General features: G+C 37.8%; 2 protein-coding genes across 2 annotated transcripts; both read left to right on the plus strand.

The window, feature by feature from the left end:
- The first annotated feature begins 4,454 nt into the window (after positions 1 to 4,454).
- LOC103697711 (TPD1 protein homolog 1-like) lies at positions 4,455 to 5,396 on the plus strand. The gene is made up of 2 exons (XM_008779623.4): positions 4,455 to 4,657; positions 4,850 to 5,396. Exons 1-2 carry the CDS (start codon positions 4,600 to 4,602, stop codon positions 5,194 to 5,196), a joined length of 405 nt encoding a protein of 134 aa, XP_008777845.1. The 5' UTR covers positions 4,455 to 4,599; the 3' UTR covers positions 5,197 to 5,396.
- Positions 5,397 to 8,912: 3,516 nt separating this feature from the next.
- On the plus strand, positions 8,913 to 10,136 carry LOC103697714. Its single transcript, XM_008779630.3, has 2 exons — positions 8,913 to 9,179; positions 9,581 to 10,136. Exons 1-2 carry the CDS (start codon positions 9,122 to 9,124, stop codon positions 9,895 to 9,897), a joined length of 375 nt encoding a protein of 124 aa, XP_008777852.3. The 5' UTR covers positions 8,913 to 9,121; the 3' UTR covers positions 9,898 to 10,136.
- Positions 10,137 to 19,114: the final 8,978 nt, after the last annotated feature.

A 19,114-nucleotide genomic window follows, 5' to 3' on the forward strand; every position in this document is an offset into this window, starting at 1 on the left:
CAAAGGCTTATGCTTCGCTTTCCTCTCGTAGTTGTTTTCTACTTTGATTTCCTCTCTAACTTCGGTATTTCAGAAAGTTGCTGTGCACGATACAAATTGAATCCTATGAAACTTCATGAATTTTCTTTCCTGAGCAGTCTATGCTATATTGGATCACTGAGGGTAGAGGATGTGTATGTTGAAGCTTTTCTTTTTTTATCTTTATTTTTTTATGCAATCCTCCTTTATCAATAAGAATGGACTTTCTTCCTCAAATCTATCAGCTTGGTCGACCCTCAGTTTGATATAATCTTCGGTATTTATTTGGGAGAAGAAATGATCATTGTTTTGCTTGACAGGAACTTTTAACATATCCAATGTGTTTGCATTCTTTTATATGCTTCACATCAGTTCACCCTTTCATGATTGCCAATCTATGCAAACTATCCTGTCTCTGGTTCACCTCATTTTTCCCTTAAACTTATGCATAAGAATTGCTGACTCATCCTGGAAGAACCAGATCTTTTGTAATTCTCACTGCAGGAACCTCCTGTTGTCATCATTCAGAAAGTATCCAAAATCTATCAGCATACTATGTGTCTGATCCTTAACCTTTTTATCGCACCAGGTTTATTTTGGTCCCATTGCGTCGTATAACCTCACTTAGTTCGAACTTCACTTAGAATCTGATTTATCACTGATTTCTTGTATCACGTCGTCTCTCACCATTGCATGAACTATCAAACTATCATCATGTTTTTCAGTAATCTACCTGCACTATTTTCAGATGAGAATGAAAAATGCTTTGAACTTAGGATTACTTACAGCAACTTTATTCACAAATTCATGTCGAGAACAGACTGGAAGAGAGAATACAAATAGCATCTGTCGAAAGTTAATCTGCCAACCAGACGAAGAACAGAAGAATATTTTTGTTGGCTTGATAGCACAAACAACCTTATGTAGACAGGTCAGCCTAATAGATCCCACTGACAAAAAGTAACTAAACAAACAAACACACAGCAGGTCATCCAAGGGATCCCATTGATGAGCCCCGAAGAACCGTTGCTACATATCAATAGATCAAACATCAAAACTCTAATTGAGATAAAACAGCAAAGATGAAGTAAATGAAACTACTCGCAAAGGCATTGATTGCACACTAATGCCGTAAGCCCTGCATGTTTCATGTTGCTTTTGCCTCACGAGAAGCCAGAAGTCAGTTTCCTTTTGTGATGATAGAAGAGCTTCTCTTAAAACCGCTTTTTTGACTTCTCTTCACCCAAAATAAATTTCTGAGCGAACCAAATACAGAAAGTGCATTTTTGCTATGCAAGTCACAAAAACACTTTTTTTTTAAACTACAAGACAATCCTACTCGAGAATGACTAGGCCATGGTGATCGGTTGGATCCACAGGGATACCGGTGGCGTGGATGGGTGCCACCCTCTTCTCTGAAATATTCAGACCATAGTTAGTGGCGATATTACTTTTCAGACTGAGCATGTTTATGATTGGGTAGCCTCGTACATGGCCGATCACTCGAATGAGCCCTATGGGTTGGAAAAAGAGAGTTATCTAGAGCATTTCGAGACTTGCTATTTTTTAATTTTTTTGGATGCATCCATATTAGAAGTGTATGAGTTATCCGCTATAGAAAAAAAAATACTACAAGATAATTACTTGCAATAAAATTTAATTTTTTGAAATAGTTGATTTTAAAATACAGTATAAATCATTTTAAAGCAAAGATAGAATGTAAAAGAAGCTGCAAGATAGATTGGACATTAAAAAATGTGTGTAAAATGTCCAAGAGAGGCATTCTGCAGAATCTTGCAGCCAAATCATCAACAAAAATTAGGATAACTAGGATTAAATAGTCTAAATAAAAGCATAAATAAGGATCGCATACCCTATACCATCCGGTAAAACAGAAAGGCCGGATGGTGTGCTAAGACGACTTCCATATCCATATGCTTAATCTACCCCACAAAAGAAAAAAAAAGAATAATGTTGATTTTCTAGATTAATATATTGAAATTTGTATTTGATGAATTGGGTCGATACCTTGTCTTTGAAGAATATTTTCCATATAGTCTGGTCATGGATATAGGTAATATGTGTAGGATCGTCATGAAAAATCAAGGCAGTAAGCACATAAATCACATCTTGTCAAATGATGAAGTTCAGAAATTAGGGTCCAAGACTCCTTATTTACAATAGCGATGAAGAAATGATCCACCTAAAACTTCATGATCGACTAAGTTAATATTCAATTCATTAGCTCCTTTTGCAATATATGACCCTGGCACATGCTCACTTTCATACTGTTACATTGAGAGACAAAACGAGAATACCTAGAAATAATTCGAGCTAATAGATTTAACACATATAATCATTAAAATATCTTGTGGCTTCCACTTTTTACTGGTAAAAAAGAAAGAAATGGTAATCATAACCACATCATCACCACCGCCTCCACTGCTTCAATCATGGTCTCTACCACACCACCGCCACTCTCGGCATCGTCACCCCCACCACCACATCATTAGTATCTATCATCATTATTGTTGCCGCCACCGCTGCAACAATTTCTACCATTTTCGCCACCACTATCACTGTCCTGACCGCCATCATCATATTTATAATTTTAAAAATAATTAACTCTACCTACTCATTTATATTTTTAAATTTTGGAAATAAATTAAAATAAAATATTTTAATTTTTTAAACAAATGAAAGTGATGCAAACAATGCTTTGTTTCAGCAGAAAAAGGAAGCTGCATTTTCTTAAAGGTAGTGAGACGAAGAAGAAGGTCAAATTAGGCAGCGCATGAGATGGAAAAACTTGGAAGGTGATATGCAAATAGAAGCAGCACAGGAATCACATCATGGATTTTGAGTTGGTCAAGTGTCACATATTAAGCATCCTATCATCATTTTCTAGTCAAGAGATATGACTTGGGTCACCCTGTTCATATGGAGGGTATAGATAAATCCATGGCCTGCTTTTATGGTGAACATTGGAAATCCATTTCATATGGAGGTAACTATAGCTTAAACTAATTCTTATGCATGAAAATTTTATCAGCTAATACTGTAATACATTAACTAGTAGTAGCTCAGTGGAACTGGGCGTTGTCTTCTAACCGCATGATTCCAAGTTCGAATCGCCCTGCGCGTCGATTAAAATGTGGTAACACTACTTGGACATAGGGCCTAGAAGCGCTTATTGGTCCACTGGTAGCCTTGGTAATGCTGGGTGTGACGTACTCATATGGAGAATAACCGTACCGGGCCCAGAGGGGTAACGAGCTGGGCTCACAGGTGGAGAGGGTATGAGTAAAACCGGCCGGCGTATCCAATACACGGTCATTTCTGCCCACATCGAATATTCTCCTGGCAGGATGGGGGCCCAGTGGGGGCTGCTACGCGGGGGTGGGCTTGTCCCTTCCTCCCCCTTTCCTCTTTTTTTCTAGCAAAAGAAAAAAAACATTAACTGATTTTCTTAGTGCTGTTGCTTTTTTTTTTAATGACACATGAAATACATATTTTCTTCTTTCTTGCTCTTTTTTTTTGGCGGCTCACACAACAGGGTGGCCTATTTTTCATTTTCTTGATCACTTCCTATAGCTTTTGCTAATTGACTTGGCCAAAACTTCTATGTTGACCTTAAAAAAAAAAAAAAAAATCTGCGGTTGTGACCATGTACCTCCGAAATTTGGTTGTCCCTTGGTCTTACTCATAGATACAGCAAATCTAGTTGGATTCCAACCTGCTGTCATTGTCTGGTTAAGGTTTTCTCGAGTCTCTTCACCTTTTTGGGCTAGTTTTGGTCAATAATAACGGATCATGAAAATTATCTCAGTGGATCTACAGCCGGCCAATTTTATTCAAAAAGCCATATCCTGATGGTTCAATGCATTCAAGGCTTGTGTTTGTCACCCTTAATAATGTTGAAGCTGCCCTTGAAAGAGATCCCATTGTTAATATGCACCGACCTTATCTGGTGAGTCTCTTTAACAGAAACCATTCTTTTTTTAAAGTAGAATAAGAGAAGCCATTATGTTTGATCTGGCCTAGGTCATTCCTGGCTTGTTCATCGCATTCCTCAGAAGGACATCAAGACTAGGTCACAAAATTTAGTCTCAAAGTTCATCATTTTTAATCTGTCTTTGGCTTTTACTTGCCAACATACTCCTTTTTCTTCATAAAGGTAAAGAGTTTTGTTTGATTGTGATGGAAATTGTGGTGCACGCATTGACTGACTTTGGCTTTTGACTCAAATGGGGACAGGATTGGCTGGAAGACTTATCTGTGAACTTGGAAGACTGGAATAAGATTAGGTTGCTCCTGTTCATTAATTAAAGACTAATGTCGAAGACTTATCCATGATACATGGCGTTGGAAAGGGTTCTTGTCACATCAGAATGTCATTCCTTTTGTCCTAGACGAAAATGTTTTTAGTTTCATGAAGGAAACTTCCTCTCAAGTAAACCAGTGGGGAAAAAAAATTAAACAAAATTGACCAAGTGTGAAATGGGAAGGAAAACCCATTTATACTCCTTGTGAAGAAGTTCATCACCATCTTCAAACCACCCAAGAAGCAAGCCCAGAAAAATGGCAGCTGCTGCCAAGCTTCTCTTTGTTGCGCTTTCTTTCTGCATCCTTGTAACAGGTATCTTGTCTCTTCCTCATCTCTCCATCTCAACAAGCATCATATAGTGTGCTTTTGCACCAAGAATGTTGTGATGACTTGTTCAGTTCCATTTTGTGGTTTTGCATGGATATGTAGTTTATCTTGATTCTTATAATCTACTTTAGTAAACATCAATGCAAATGAATTCCTGTCATTCTTCCTGAATTGTAGGGAGGAGCCAAATCTGCAACCTCTCAACTGTTCAAGTTCAGCAAACCAACACTGGAGGGAAGAATGGCTATGATCCTATATTTGAGGTGGAGGTGAAGAATCTCTGCCGATGCGAGCTGACGAATGTGTTCTTGCATTCGGAGGGATTCGCCAGCTCTATGGCAGTTGATCCCAAGTTATTTCGACAAGAGCTTGGTGGCTACCTTGTGAATGATGGAAAGGGAATTCCCAGCTTGATGTCTGTCAAGTTCCAGTATGCATGGGATAGGGCCTTCAAGATGGCTCCTTCAGCCTTGCAGGTTAGCTGCCAGGAAAGTAGGAAGGAATTATTGATGGACACAGTGTAAGGGATGATCCAATTAATGTTCTTATAGTTGTCTGGGTTCAACACAGTAATATGAACCTAGGTTTGCTTTTTGTTGCTGTCTTATCTAAAGTTTGTGACAAAGTTAATCTTGTGCAAACAAAGTTTGCCCTATGTGATTTTCTGGTCTTGCGAATGGGGTTATCTGGATTTATTAATCTTAGTATAAACTGAAATATGAAATATCTGTAACATTGAATTATATAAGCAAAAGTTGCTTTACATTGCATTCCATAGAAAAAATTCAGGAAACTCTATATCTAGTAGCTAGTGAGAGTATAGTGGATAAGTTTCTTTTAGTGAATCTCTTATTCTTCTAAAACATTTTTCAGTAAAACTGTTGTCCAAATCTTAAAAACCAAGTAAAATAGAGGAGCTCATACATCACATCTACTTCCCTAATAAATTGCCTGTTTTGCTAGTTTTACATTTCACAGTGCCGGAAGAAAGGGAGGTCTATTTATCAACCCACATAATTCATCCAGCTCTTAATGCGTTCATGTACTGCTCATCATAATACTGGGGTGGGCAACAACCAGATGTGTTCATATGAATCATGATAGTTTATTAAGTACATCTGGCTTCCAAATTTGTGAATCACACACAGGGGAAGTGCTTGTGGAATGTTTGGCCACTTGAGCACTGTAAATTCATGGGACATATCCACACAGGATCAAGATTGAAGAGAGGTGGGAGAATGTTGGACAAGTTTTGAGTATTGGAAGGTGGTCATGATCTCACATTTCTGATATTTTTGGTGCTAGAAAACATCTTGTTGAAGGGGGTTGTGGCATCTCAAATGAATTGAGCAAAATATCTCAACCCCCACAGACTACTCTTCTCTCTCCCCTCCTCTCCTCAACCTTCCTTCACATTCCTTTGCTTGGCTACACCTCCATAGGAGTTGGATATCAAAAGATTGCTGCTACCACCTCTAGTATGTGTTGAAGTAACTCAAGAATAGAGCATAACACTGTTTCTGGATTGGACAGGAGGATTGCACAAGTGAAAGAAGCGGATGGGGAATGCTATTCCATGACAACCAACGGCTACTGGGCATAGATGATGGTGGATGAATTCTGGATTTGAACTATTTTGCTGCCTATGTCTTCATGGCTTGATGATATCCTCTGATGTTCTTGATTTCCCCCTTCTTTTTTGTTCGATCTATATATGTAGTTGCTTTGGTGGGCGCTCTGGTTCTTCTGTTTTCCCAGTGTTGCGAGGGTCGTACTCGTTGGCTGGTTCCGGATGCTTGGTTTTTGATGCAGAGAAGGTAAGGAGCTTCCCAAATTTATTAAAATTAAAATTGAAATATGTACAAGATAACAGAAGAAAGAAAGAAAGAAGAAGCAAAAGCTAAGAGACAATTTAAAACAAAGGACAAAGTATCAAGATGATTACTTAAGACACTAAACATGCCAAATCCATTCGTAGATTCCAATGCACAAATACTTCCAACTATGAAATGTCTGCAGAGTCTTATGAAGAACAGAAAATATAGAAAAACTCTTATTTTTGAGAAAAAATTGTAACCAAATCCTGTTCAGCTTAGCAAAAGCTGCATAACTTTGCTCTAGCTTGTCCACATGGCACCCACTTAGGGCAAATATCTAGATTGCCGAGATGAGGTATAAACAACCAAATATATTTTTTTTGCATCATATTTCATGTTTTATTTTTTTAAAAAAGGAAATGTGATACCAAAGAGGACCTGAGTTAAGTTGAATGGTAATTTTGTGTTCTTGGAAACAGAGAGTGAAAATATACATATCTATATGCATATATTTTGTAGATATGTTTATCATTTATTTCAAAATTTAAAAAAATTATTCTACTATGTATCCCAAAAAAAAAAAAAAAACTTTCCTTCTATTCGAGAAACATATAAAAACTTTCTTTCAAAAAGTTTTATTAAAGTTATTTTTAAAAATAAAAAATAGAAATATGGGAACTAAGAATATCTTTTGCATCTAATTTCATGTTTTAACTATTTAAAAAATAAGAATAAAAAGTGACATTAAATAAGCCCTAAGTTGAATAGATGGGAGAGTTAAAATATACATTTCTATATAAATATAGAAATTTTGAGGATTTTTTTTCTTCAGGAAGCCTGTTTCTTAATTATTTAGAATATTTTCTTCCAAATAGAAATTTCTTAACTTTTTAATTGAAAAAAAAGCAAAAATATTATTAATTATTTTAGAAAATGTAGAAGCTTTTGTTAATTATTTTTTGTTGAGCTCTATTTAAATTTGACATGAGAGAAAATCCTTAAAAAATATATATGCAGGTCTAGCAGAAATTTCTTAATCATTTTAGGAAATATAGAAACTCTTATTTATTATTTTTGAAAATATAGAAATTTTATAAATTATTTTTTTCTAAGCCTGATTTAAATTTGTTATGCATAAAAATTCTTCAGAAATTACAATCCATTTGGTGATCAAAGCAAATGGAAGGGTTAGAGCGCCTCTATGTGTCATGGAATAGGCATTAATTATTGAATATATTCTACTTATAATTTATTTTTTATTATATTTTTTGAGAAAGTATTTGTTCTTCTATTGTATATATTTATTTTCACATTTTCGTTATCTCACTGCGCATTATGTGCGGGTATCATTCTTATATTTATAGATATGTTTATCGTTTATTTATGTTTATCATGAGTTTTGTTATGCACCTAATGCAGGAAAAGCAATTCCATAAAGCTCTAAAATGACAATATGCAAATAAATCCACAACATAAAATCAATCCAAAATAAAATCAAGCTAACTGAACCGGCTGGATCCGTTGAACTAGCTGGATCCTGTGGCGACCGGCTGATCTGGCACTGATGTCCGCACTAGCACCAAAATAAACCTTTCCTTCTATTTGAGAGTCATATAAAAACATTTCTTTAACAGCCTAAATTCTTGGCCAACTTTCTTCTATGTAACCTCCTACCTTTGTCCTCAAGCACAGAGGCAATTGCACAAATCAAAATTGTCGAAGCATGGGGCATGCTCTGAAGCTCTTCTTGGCTCCTTTGCATGATGATCCATTACTTTCATCCACACGCAATATGCTAGTCATCAATAAGCTAAATAATCTCATCAATAGGCTTACATTTTAGAGGTAATATCTCTTTTTTTTTTTCAGGGACTAATTGATTAGATTTTTTCCCCAAATGTCCTTATTATAGGTAATACCGCTTAATGCTATAAATTTCTAATCATTAATCTGTATGATATGAGAAACAAAAACCAGTAATCAATGAATCTATAATATATAAAACCATGAGCTTTAAAATCTTGAGGTATTCCATCCGGATTCTGTTTATTCTTTTGCATCCTAAAATATACCTCAATTCTTCCAGGATCACTTTTACAATCGTCGCCATATACAAATAAAGAAACAAAAATAAAAAATCCCACTTTACACAAATAAGAAAATACATCTAATTACAATTATGGCAATAGATAATTGAAAAAAAGCCAATACTGTAGCATTCTAAAAAATAAATAAATAAATAACAGTTACAAGTATGTAAAGAAAGGTCATGCCAAGAAATATAATGAAAAATAAATAAGAAATACCAATACAAGTAAACAATTAAAAATCCAACAGAATATTTTCTTTGGTGAGATCACACCAAAAGAATCTTCTATATTATTCTTTTACTTCCATTTCATAAGATTAAATAAATAAAAGACAAAAATGGAGTTGCCAAAGCATGAAAAGGAAAGTTCATAAATAGATGATATATTATGAAATAGAATGAAATCTTAACCAATAAATAAGGGATCTTGTCCAAAGCATTTAGACTGAAATTAATGGAGTTGCCTATTTCCCTCTATAAATACTGTCAAATGAGAAGAGGTTCCTCATCCAGTCCAAATACAAGAAACAATCCCAAACTTCAATGGCAACTGCTGTGAGGCTTCTCCTTGCTATGCTCTTGCTTGGCATCTTTGCCATAGGTACTCTTCTCCATCGCCAACTCTAGTCTCATCAAACTTTAAGTTTTGTCGACAATAATTCTTCGTTCTACAGTGTAACATATTTTTCGTGATTGATTGCCAACTAATATTAGCCCTCCACATTTACATCCAAATTTGAGGACACCAACCAAAATTCACCATTTCGATACCGAACTCTATACTGATGCCACATTAGCACTATGTCAATATGATCTTTTTAGTCCATACGCTATCCGTACCGAATATCGATACCAAATCGGTATTATATGATACGCTCTATACCGTTTAATTTAGGCCGGTGCGGCAAACTATGGCAGCAACAATGCACCATCGGTGTTATACATCATATAACATGCCATCATTGAAAATTATAATGACCTTTTTTTGGCTGAATATTGTAGGAGAAAGTCAGCGCTGCGACACTTCGACCATTCGGGTTCATAATATCCAAACTGGTGGAAAGCATAACAACCTAGATTTTATCTTTGAGGTGCAAGTGACGAATTTGTGTCGTTGCCCTCTTTCAAATGTCCACCTGCGTGCAGATGGGCTTAGCAGCTCAATGCCTGTCGACCCAAAAGTATTCAGAGAAGACGGCACCTCCTACCTTGTGAATGATGGGAAGCCCATTGCGAGCCATGCCAGTTTCAAGTTTCAGTATGCCTTCGATAGAGGCTTTCATATATTTCCTACAGATAACTTCATGGTTAATTGCTAACGAGGTGCAGAGTCATCTAACTGCATGCTTATCATTGAAAGAAATAAAAGAAAGATTGTTGCTTTTCTTTTTAGAACAGCAACAAGAAACAATTAGTGAAGGCTAGTGAAAGGAGTATGGTAGAAGTGTGATAAATATTCTAGAATGTGGTTCTAACCAAAGCAGTTCGGGTGTAATCCTTGGCCGCATAAGGCAAAGTAATAATATAGATCATCCTGGTGGTAGTCCAGTTTCTATCATTTAAGCATCTTGTTTTCCTCCTCTATTTTATAGTCTTCTGATCTTATATGTGGATGTGGATCATTTTGGTTTATTTTATAACTAAGATGTCACGCCCCCGGCTTGAGATCGCGAGCCGAGGGTCCGCGCCAACCACCGCACACCCGTAGGAAACTCTCCCCACGAGCATGCAAGGCGTCTTAACCAAATCTCAAAAATATAACTAAAATAATTCAACTGAAATAAATGCAATCTTATTCCATTGTCTGACACAAATTATAAAGTCTCATAGTTCTAAATACGCAGCGGAACAATAAAGATAAAACATCAATCTAAATAAAACCTAATCTAAGATAACTTGTGCCATAATTCTTTTATTCGCTCTCCCATATTGTAAAACCCCGGATCGAGCTAATTCTTCGGATCTGTAAAAACAGTTAGAAATTGTATAATGAGCTAGACAGCTCAGTAAGTAATAAATACTTTAACTAGACAACTCATGTAATAACATAAAATATAAATACAAATTACGATGAATCAGCAAAAAGACAATCAATTTCTTTTCAAACATAAATCCATTGAAATCCGTATCTTTCAAATATCCATATACATAATCATAAATCTGATTCGAAACAAATCACATTCATCTCAACAGCTTTTAACTATGATCATACTTATACCCTCTGGCTAGGCCAGAAACAAAACCGCACTTATACCCTGCGGAGTGGGCCAAAATACCGCACTTATACCATGCAGAGTGGGCCAGAATACCACACTTATACCCTGTGGTGGGGCCAGAATTGCCAATGCATAACCTCCAATTGGCAAGGTTCAGAACATAGTCAGGCTGAGAGTTCCAAATCTGATGCACATCAAAATTCTTTTGTAACATAATAAATATATCATAATCCGATCTAAATATGCATATACGATGCAAAAACAGTAAATATATCCGAAAAATATTGTTCCAATTCATCTATCTATCTTTCATTCAAATCATCATCTTGTAAAATTCATAAATCACATATAAATTCATTAACAATTTATTCGATGCAAAAATAATATTATATAAATGAAGAGTCTAGAAAAGGCAGTTCATTACTTACATTAAACGCGATCCACAATAAATCCAATTAATCTCACAAATCCCTCGCAGAACTTAAAATCTAAAAATCATATTTTTCTTTTAAAATTCATCACAATATATATATAAAACTTAAATTTTAACATTCTCCCAGGGCCGACCTTACAGAAGTATCTAGCACCCCGGGTTCGGGTTCGCATTCAGATTCATACCCGTAAACCACCCCCCTCCTCTCTCTTTCTTTTTTTTTTCTTTTTCTTTTCTTCTTTTTTTTTCTTTTCCTTTCTCTTCTTCCCTTTCCCTCTTCTCCTGACTCCTCTCTTCTTTGGCGGAACAGGGGACCGTAACCCCCCCTTTCTTCTTCTTCTTCCCTCCTCGGTCAAGTCCAAGGGCGGCCGCGGTGGCCGGCCCTGACGGCGACAGGAGGTGGCGGAGCAAAGCCGACCACCCCCAGCGGCTAGCGACGGCGAACACGGCCGGCGGCGAGTGTTCTCCGGCGATTGACTGGCTCAAAAACCATAATAAATCATGGCTAAACATCACGGAAGGAAGGGAGGAAAGTTGGGAGTCCTTACCTCGGCCCCGACGATGGTCCGGTGGCTTTCCTCTTCGGCAGCAATGAAGTAAAAGGGTCACCCGTGCTGTGGCTCGGCTCTCCCTCTTCCTCTCTCTCTCCGGCAACGCGAAGAAGACCCTCCCCCTTTCTTCCTTGGTGTGGGGGCTCTCCTTCGGTGGACTCAAAGGAGAAAGAGGAGAAGCCCTAAAACAGGGGCTCCTCCTTCTTCTTCGGGATGGATCTCTCCATCCCGCTGCCTCACATGCGGCATCCATCCCGCTGCCTCACGTGCGCCGCACGTGAGGCTGAACTCTGGGACTGGGCCGGTCAAATGGATCGGGCCCAGTTCCAGGGTCTCACATCCTTCCTCCCTAAAAAAAATTTCGTCCACGAAATTTTCATACATGCAGTTCAACAGTAGAGAATACTTCTTCCAAACTAAGTTATAACACTCTTCAAATCAAAGTCGTCTTGTCTGACCAATGTCAAATAATTCTATTCATCACACTTTCTCTGCACACTCTGATTTAAACTTCAACATACCTGTGTCAAGTCTAGATTTTTTTTTCTAGAATTACTTACTTGTTGGTACATTCATTATTATGTCTTAATCCGTATGAACACTTTCAAAATTTAAAAGTTCATATTCTTCTTTTGACAATTAATCAAAAAAATGTTATGTAACTATTTAATCTTTTCTAGCAGCATAATAAGTTGTCTAACAAAGAGCAGTGGGCATGGCAAAATAATAAATAGAAATAAATATTGGGACTAGATTAATACCTGTCGTCAATACATCAGAAGCCTATGCATCTTGCTGTGTAAGTGCAAATACTCTTCCTTGAGTCTTTGGCCCCGGCTTCCTTCCATTGCCTGAGTAGATCTATTCTCGTTTCTTTGTGGGCAGTCTGCAATTTTATGACCTATCTTACCACATCTAAAACAGGCACCGGTGTTCCAATGGCAATCCTTGTCAGCATGAGCCTTGCCACATCTGGAACATTTATTGCTATTCATCTGTTTAGGGTTGTCACTCGTAGATTTCTTGTTTGAACTTTCGGCATTTTCATTGCTCTGCCCCTGGAATTTATTTGACTTGTTCCTCTTCTTTTGATTTCTTTCCCTTTCTAACCGTTCATCATTAACTTTTCTTTCAATTATCAAAGCCTTATTTACCACAGCTGCATAGGTAGTCAATTCATAAGGGACCACTTGTTTTCTAATTTCAATTTTTAGTCCCATCTCAAATTTATGCGCTCGATCTAGCTCATCCTCGACTAACTTTAGAACAAATTTGGCTAGCTCGGTAAATTTAGCTTCATATTCTACAACAATCATATTTCTTTGCTTTAGATGAATAAACTCCTGCTCTTTCTGCGTCCTTACACTCTGAGGAAAATATTTATCATAAAATGCTCCTCGAAATCTTTCCCAAGTGAATGGCCCCCTATCCTATTCATATTTATATTCCAACATCCGCCACCAGTTGAACGCCTCACCTTGCATCATGTATGATGCAAACAAAATCTTTTCATCATCCTGGCATCTCAAGACAGCAAATGCTTTTTCCATCTCTGTAAGCCAATTATCTGCTTCCAACGGTTCTGTAGTCCCCTTGAAAGCTAGAGGAGCCAGCCTCTTAAATTCAGCTATATTGCTACGTTGTTCACATTGTTCCCCTCGTCCTTGCTGTGGCTGTGTTTGGGGCAACTGCGCTTGTTGTTGGGGCAACTGCGCTTGTTGTTGGAGCAACTGCTGTTGCATCTGCATAAGGCCTGAAAGAGTAGATGCCCTATGAGCCAATCATTTGATGGGTTTCTCTTTGTAATCCTCCAAATCTTTGACACTTGATATATATCAATAAAGGCATTGTGTTTCATCATTTGCTGCTTATCTGTTTTATTGTTGGATGATGAACCTCATAAATTAGGACATTGGTTTTAGGGTTATGATGAGATCATACCAGTGAGACCTAAAATCTTAAAATCCTAATTTAGAATATTTCCAGTCAAATTGGTATATTGAGTCGGGGATCAATATTACCGGAAAGAATGGCACATCTTATGTATGCTCGATGTAAAGGGTGATTGATCTCACAATCACTTGTATGAGACACTAATATAAAGATGTGGGTGCTCATTAGAGGAATGAGTTCACTAAAATGACCAGCCACGAGAACATCTTATGGTTTCTTACTTAATTGTCAAAAGATGGTTCTCATAATGGGAGTTGTGCAAGTGATCCTTAGACCTGAGATCACCATGGTACCTTGTGCACTTGAACCTATGTTTTGGTTTACCCTCATTTACGACATTGCGTTGTATACGGGGTATTCTGGATATGGTGGATTTTATACGAAGGTTGTGAGTAGGTCAACAAGGAATCAGTCACTTCTACTGAGAGAAGGTAACATCCTACTTACTCTAATCTTATGATGATTCAAGAAGCGTTTGATCAAAGCAAAATGAAAATTAGAAAGAGTTTCTAATGTTTCATTGTTTGAATTATCGTATAAAAAATTGAGAGAGACATGAATAAGTGATTGAGTTTGAAATTGAGAAAGAGTATGATATAGTATGACTGAGGGATTGAATTGCACGGTAACTTGCCACTGAAGGGTATGTTTGGATCTGTCCATTACATTCCTCATCTTTCGGGTAGACATGATACGTTGCTAGATGTCAATCTTGTCTTGTGGGTTGATCGGATCAAAAAGTTTGATTAGATCAAAGCATCAGAAAGGTTCTGATTGCTAAGTTAGGTTTAGCACTAAATTGGACCTAAATTGGATTAGAGGTATTCTAATCAGGTTAGGTCAACTTGCACTTGCACCTACTGCTGGCTAAGATAAGGAACCTAATGGGTCACACACAAGGCAATTGATCAAGGGTCTAATTGGATTAGATCATGTTTGCAAGATGAACATGCCAGCACGTGTTGCAAACCCTAGCTCCTGATTCAAATTAAATTCGAATCTGATTCTTAGATTAGGTTGATCTAATATGATTAGATCATGACCTAATACGGGTTAGCCAAGAGTTGGAACCCATTTGGCTTTAATTAGAGATGATTTGATTAGGTTTAATATTTTCTTTAAGTTGGTTAAACTCAATTGGATTGGGTTTAATAGGGCCTTCACTTCTCGACCATTGGATGGCTTCCTGAATGAAGGATCTAGTCCACTGGTTGGCACCTTATTCTGGACCATTGGATGGCTCCCTGGATGAATAATCTGTACCATTGCTCAGCGCCTGAATCTGGACCATTGGATGGCTTCCTGGATGAAGGATCTAGTCTACTGGTTGGTGCCTTATTCTGGACCATTGGATGGCTCCCTGGATGAATAATCTGGACCATTGGTCAGTGCCTGAATCTGGACCATTGGTCAGCGCCTGAATCTGGACCACTGGATGGCTCTCTGGATGAAAGATTTGGACCATTACTCAGCGCCTGAATCTGGACCATTGGTGATGACATCTTGCTTCTGGACCATTGGATGGCACCCTGGATGGTGATGCCTTGATCTGGACCATTAGATGGCGCCCTAGATCTGGATCATTGGCTTTAGTTCCCTGCATTTGGGCCCTTGGATCATCAGGATTTAAGAGGAAGACGTGAGAAAGAAGCGTATCATTAGATACGGCTTTTTCTAAAGCTTGATACACCTTTCTCCTTAGCGCCCCATCATGATGGGATGCCTCTCTTGGCACATGCCTCATCATGTGGATGGGATGCATCCCTTTGTGATGCATCCCTCCATCTCTTATAAATAAGGAGGTGCCTCGGGGTTCTAAAAATCATCCGAAAAAAAGCCTCTCCTTCTCTCTCCCTTATCCCTTCTTTCTTACAAGCCTCTCTCTTTTGTCCTAACGCAAAACAAGAGGGTCTTCTTTAGGACAAAAAGGCTAGTAAATATTTTAGAGGTAGAAAGGAAGAAGGAAGTGAAGAAAAATTAGCTAATTAAATCCTTTGGAAGGATTGAACAACTAGAATCAAGTTTTAGTGGAGCTAGAGTCTTGAACCCATTCCTGTGTGGATCAACATTGGAGGGTGAACATTTGGGCACCTTAGGACATCTTCAGACATATTGAATATAGTGTGACAGATATTCTTCTATACCAAGATTATATTTTCTACATTATTTGGTTATACTATTAAGGTGATCTTGGCTTATTAGGGTTTCATAATGGGTATTATAAGAAAATTTTATAATCCCGTATCTTCCGCTACGCTCTAGAGTACTGGAAAATCCAACAAGGCCCACTATGGTCGGCATAACCTGGCCTAGGCCCGATTCTTGTTGTCCTGTTTGAGTATCACTAGCAGGATTGACGTCTCTCTCCTGCTGAGGGGTGTTACCAACTTGTTGGGGTGTGCTGTCATTTTGCGGGTTGGGTGCCTTATCAATAGCTCCGCGAGTAGTCTTTTTCATCCGACGTGATGGCATCCTGACTTATATCTATCAAATAGCAGCATGCCAATAATAAGCTTACTAATTAATTACAAGTATATAGGATGGTTGTTGCAATCAAACTAACGTCCCAATGTCCCTAGTGTCTACCCACCTACACTCATGTCATATCAGATTTTCTTATCTTAGAATTTATCCATTCATGCTCTGATACCATTTAAGTAACAACTCAGGACCTCACCCAAAATGGCTAGCCGGAAAGTATTATTTAGGTTCCTTGATCCTGTATAAGTACCCAAGATCTACCCAGCAAATAACCGATGTGGGACTAAACACACGCCCACACGGGTCCTTACATAAGATATGAAATATACCAGCCATCTCCTATTGCATTGTTTGTAGGCCAAAGGTATATGGAAGAAGCTACAGCAAGCATCGGAGATCAAAGGCAAGGTGGCTTCGGTTATTTCACTCTGGACTTCATGGAGAAGGAGGAGCGAACCAGTTAAGATCAGGAAACTTGGGACCTACTCGTGCTGGTGATTACATGACCGGCAATATGCGTCGCTCCCTTCTGCCATTCGTGCGCTTGCAAGCCCAAGGGCTCGCTTGCTCCATGCCGATCAAGCCCATGTTAATTCGAAGAGCTGGTGATAGCTCTCATGGAAAACAAGGCCAACATTGGCTTCTTATATTGTTAGGGCAGAGCCTTCACCACGACATGAGAATTAATTGGAGGAAGCATTATGGCACTCTTGCTGCTTGAACAAAAAAGATATTTTTGCCCTAAAAAATATATATAAAAAAAAGATGTGTTTTTAAAGTCCTGAGATATTATATCCTACATCCAGTGTATCAGCACAATGGCACATCGGACCAATAATATGCCACCACATGGACTCCCATTCCAAAACCCTAGCCTCTTTCCCTCTAGCCCTAACTCTCCCTCCCTTCCCCGTCCCTTCCCCCCTCGCTCGCTGCCATGTCCTCCGCCATTGCTGCCATGCACCTTCTCGTGTCTTAGCCACTTGACGGCGACATGGACACTGACCGATCCAAGAACCGCCACTAGTCCTATGTTGTCTCCAAGCGTGCCGATCATTAGACATCCATGGCGGTCCCATTGGCAAGTGCACTCCTCATCTCCGACTTCATCCGGACCGGCGACAACACCCTCCTCTTCTCCTCTGCCAACTCCTCCACCCAATTGTCGGAGCTCATGGTGGTGCTCTTCCACTACACCACCACTAGTATCATCTTGTAGTAGTCCTTGTGCCGAGATCCACAACTCCTTTAACATCCTCCACAACCATGCCCCTGCAATGAAGACCCCAACATGGTTTCGATCTATCACCAAAGACTCCCCTGCCCTCCATGCCCACGCCATCTGTGTACGTACCTCATCAACACTAATGATCTCCTCAAATCCTACTAATCTAAGACCTACTACCTCCTGCTAGTGGTAGCACATCTAAAAAACAACCATTGCTGCCTTTCAGCGGCAACGTGGGATGCGAGCAACAAAACCAAGAGGGGGGTTGATGGGGGACCGTCCAATAAAAAATCCAAATGCACTTTTATTAGGCACAAGTATAAAAATTAAAAATTTTGTTTTATTTAAAAATTAAAGAATTTTATTTTTTATGTGGACTCCAAGACTAGATTTTTATGTGCACCATAGTATTCTATTTCTATGTGGACTCCTATTAGGATTTTGGATCTCTATAAAACTATTGCTATGGAATTGAGAATATAAGTCTATGTTATTGAGATATGAGAATATTAAATTTCTCTCTCTTTTATCTTCTTCTCCTCCTCGTCTTTTCTTCAGTCTTCTTCTTCCTCTTCTTCTCTCTTTCTCTTCTTCTATTCCATGATAGTTTGGTATCAGAGCATTTAATTCTTTCTGCCTCTTGAGCTTGTCCTGCATAATTTGGTATAAGAGTATCCTATCCTCCCTCCCTCTTGAGCTTATCCTGCATCAAAGGTGGAGCATTCGATATCCGTGTGGCGGCATACTATTGGCATGACATAATTTCTCAAGTGAAAAGAGCATGATATGGTAGTGCGGTAATCCCATAGGTGCATATGGCTCTCTCTCAACTTCGACTTAGTGTGTTTTTGTTTTCATATAAAATTGATTATCCTTAGGAATAAAAGTGCACAAGATAATATTATCCAAGTTCTGGATATGAATAAAAATTTGAGCATCCAACTACTATGCATATTCATATTGATATTTATAAAAAAGCGAATATAGATATGGATAAACAACTATCTCATCTATATAATTCTATTTCTAATCCTATTTAATTTTATATAATACTCATGAACTTTTAAGAAAAATGAATAATTACATTAATATACTATTAACTTTATTTATCTTTCATTTGGTAATATTTTTGATTCTATGGTCATAAAGTTTAATTATTTGACTTGTATACATATTTAAATCCGTACTGTCACTATCTGATTTGTATTTGTATTTGTTTAAAATAGTTATAAATATAAATTTTTGCATCTAATTAATATTTGTATTTATATAAATAAAATAAATATGGATATGAATATACGAAGAAAGATAGGTCTGAAATCACGATCACATTTATATGGAAAAATTTAAGCATGTTAAGATAATAGATCTTTTTGTTTCATAAAGGTCCTTGTTCTACTCTGCAGTATGCTAGTAGCAAATCATGAATCACTGAAACTCTTATGCTATATTTTATACTAACGAAAATAGAGATAAGGGGAAAAAAAACAAAACAACCATGAATCTAGAACTGCTAAACTGGCAACCAAAGTTGAACATAGAGGCTTATCATGTTGCCTAACTAGTATCTATCAAAAAAAAAAAATGGTGAAGTGGTCTATAACTCTATATACCGGCACAATCAAGAAGGCAGCAACGAAGGGCCAAAAGAGGATAGCACCGACATCCAAAACA

Source organism: Phoenix dactylifera, chromosome 14 (genome assembly GCF_009389715.1).
Source record: "Phoenix dactylifera cultivar Barhee BC4 chromosome 14, palm_55x_up_171113_PBpolish2nd_filt_p, whole genome shotgun sequence".
Lineage (NCBI taxonomy): Eukaryota > Viridiplantae > Streptophyta > Magnoliopsida > Arecales > Arecaceae > Phoenix > Phoenix dactylifera.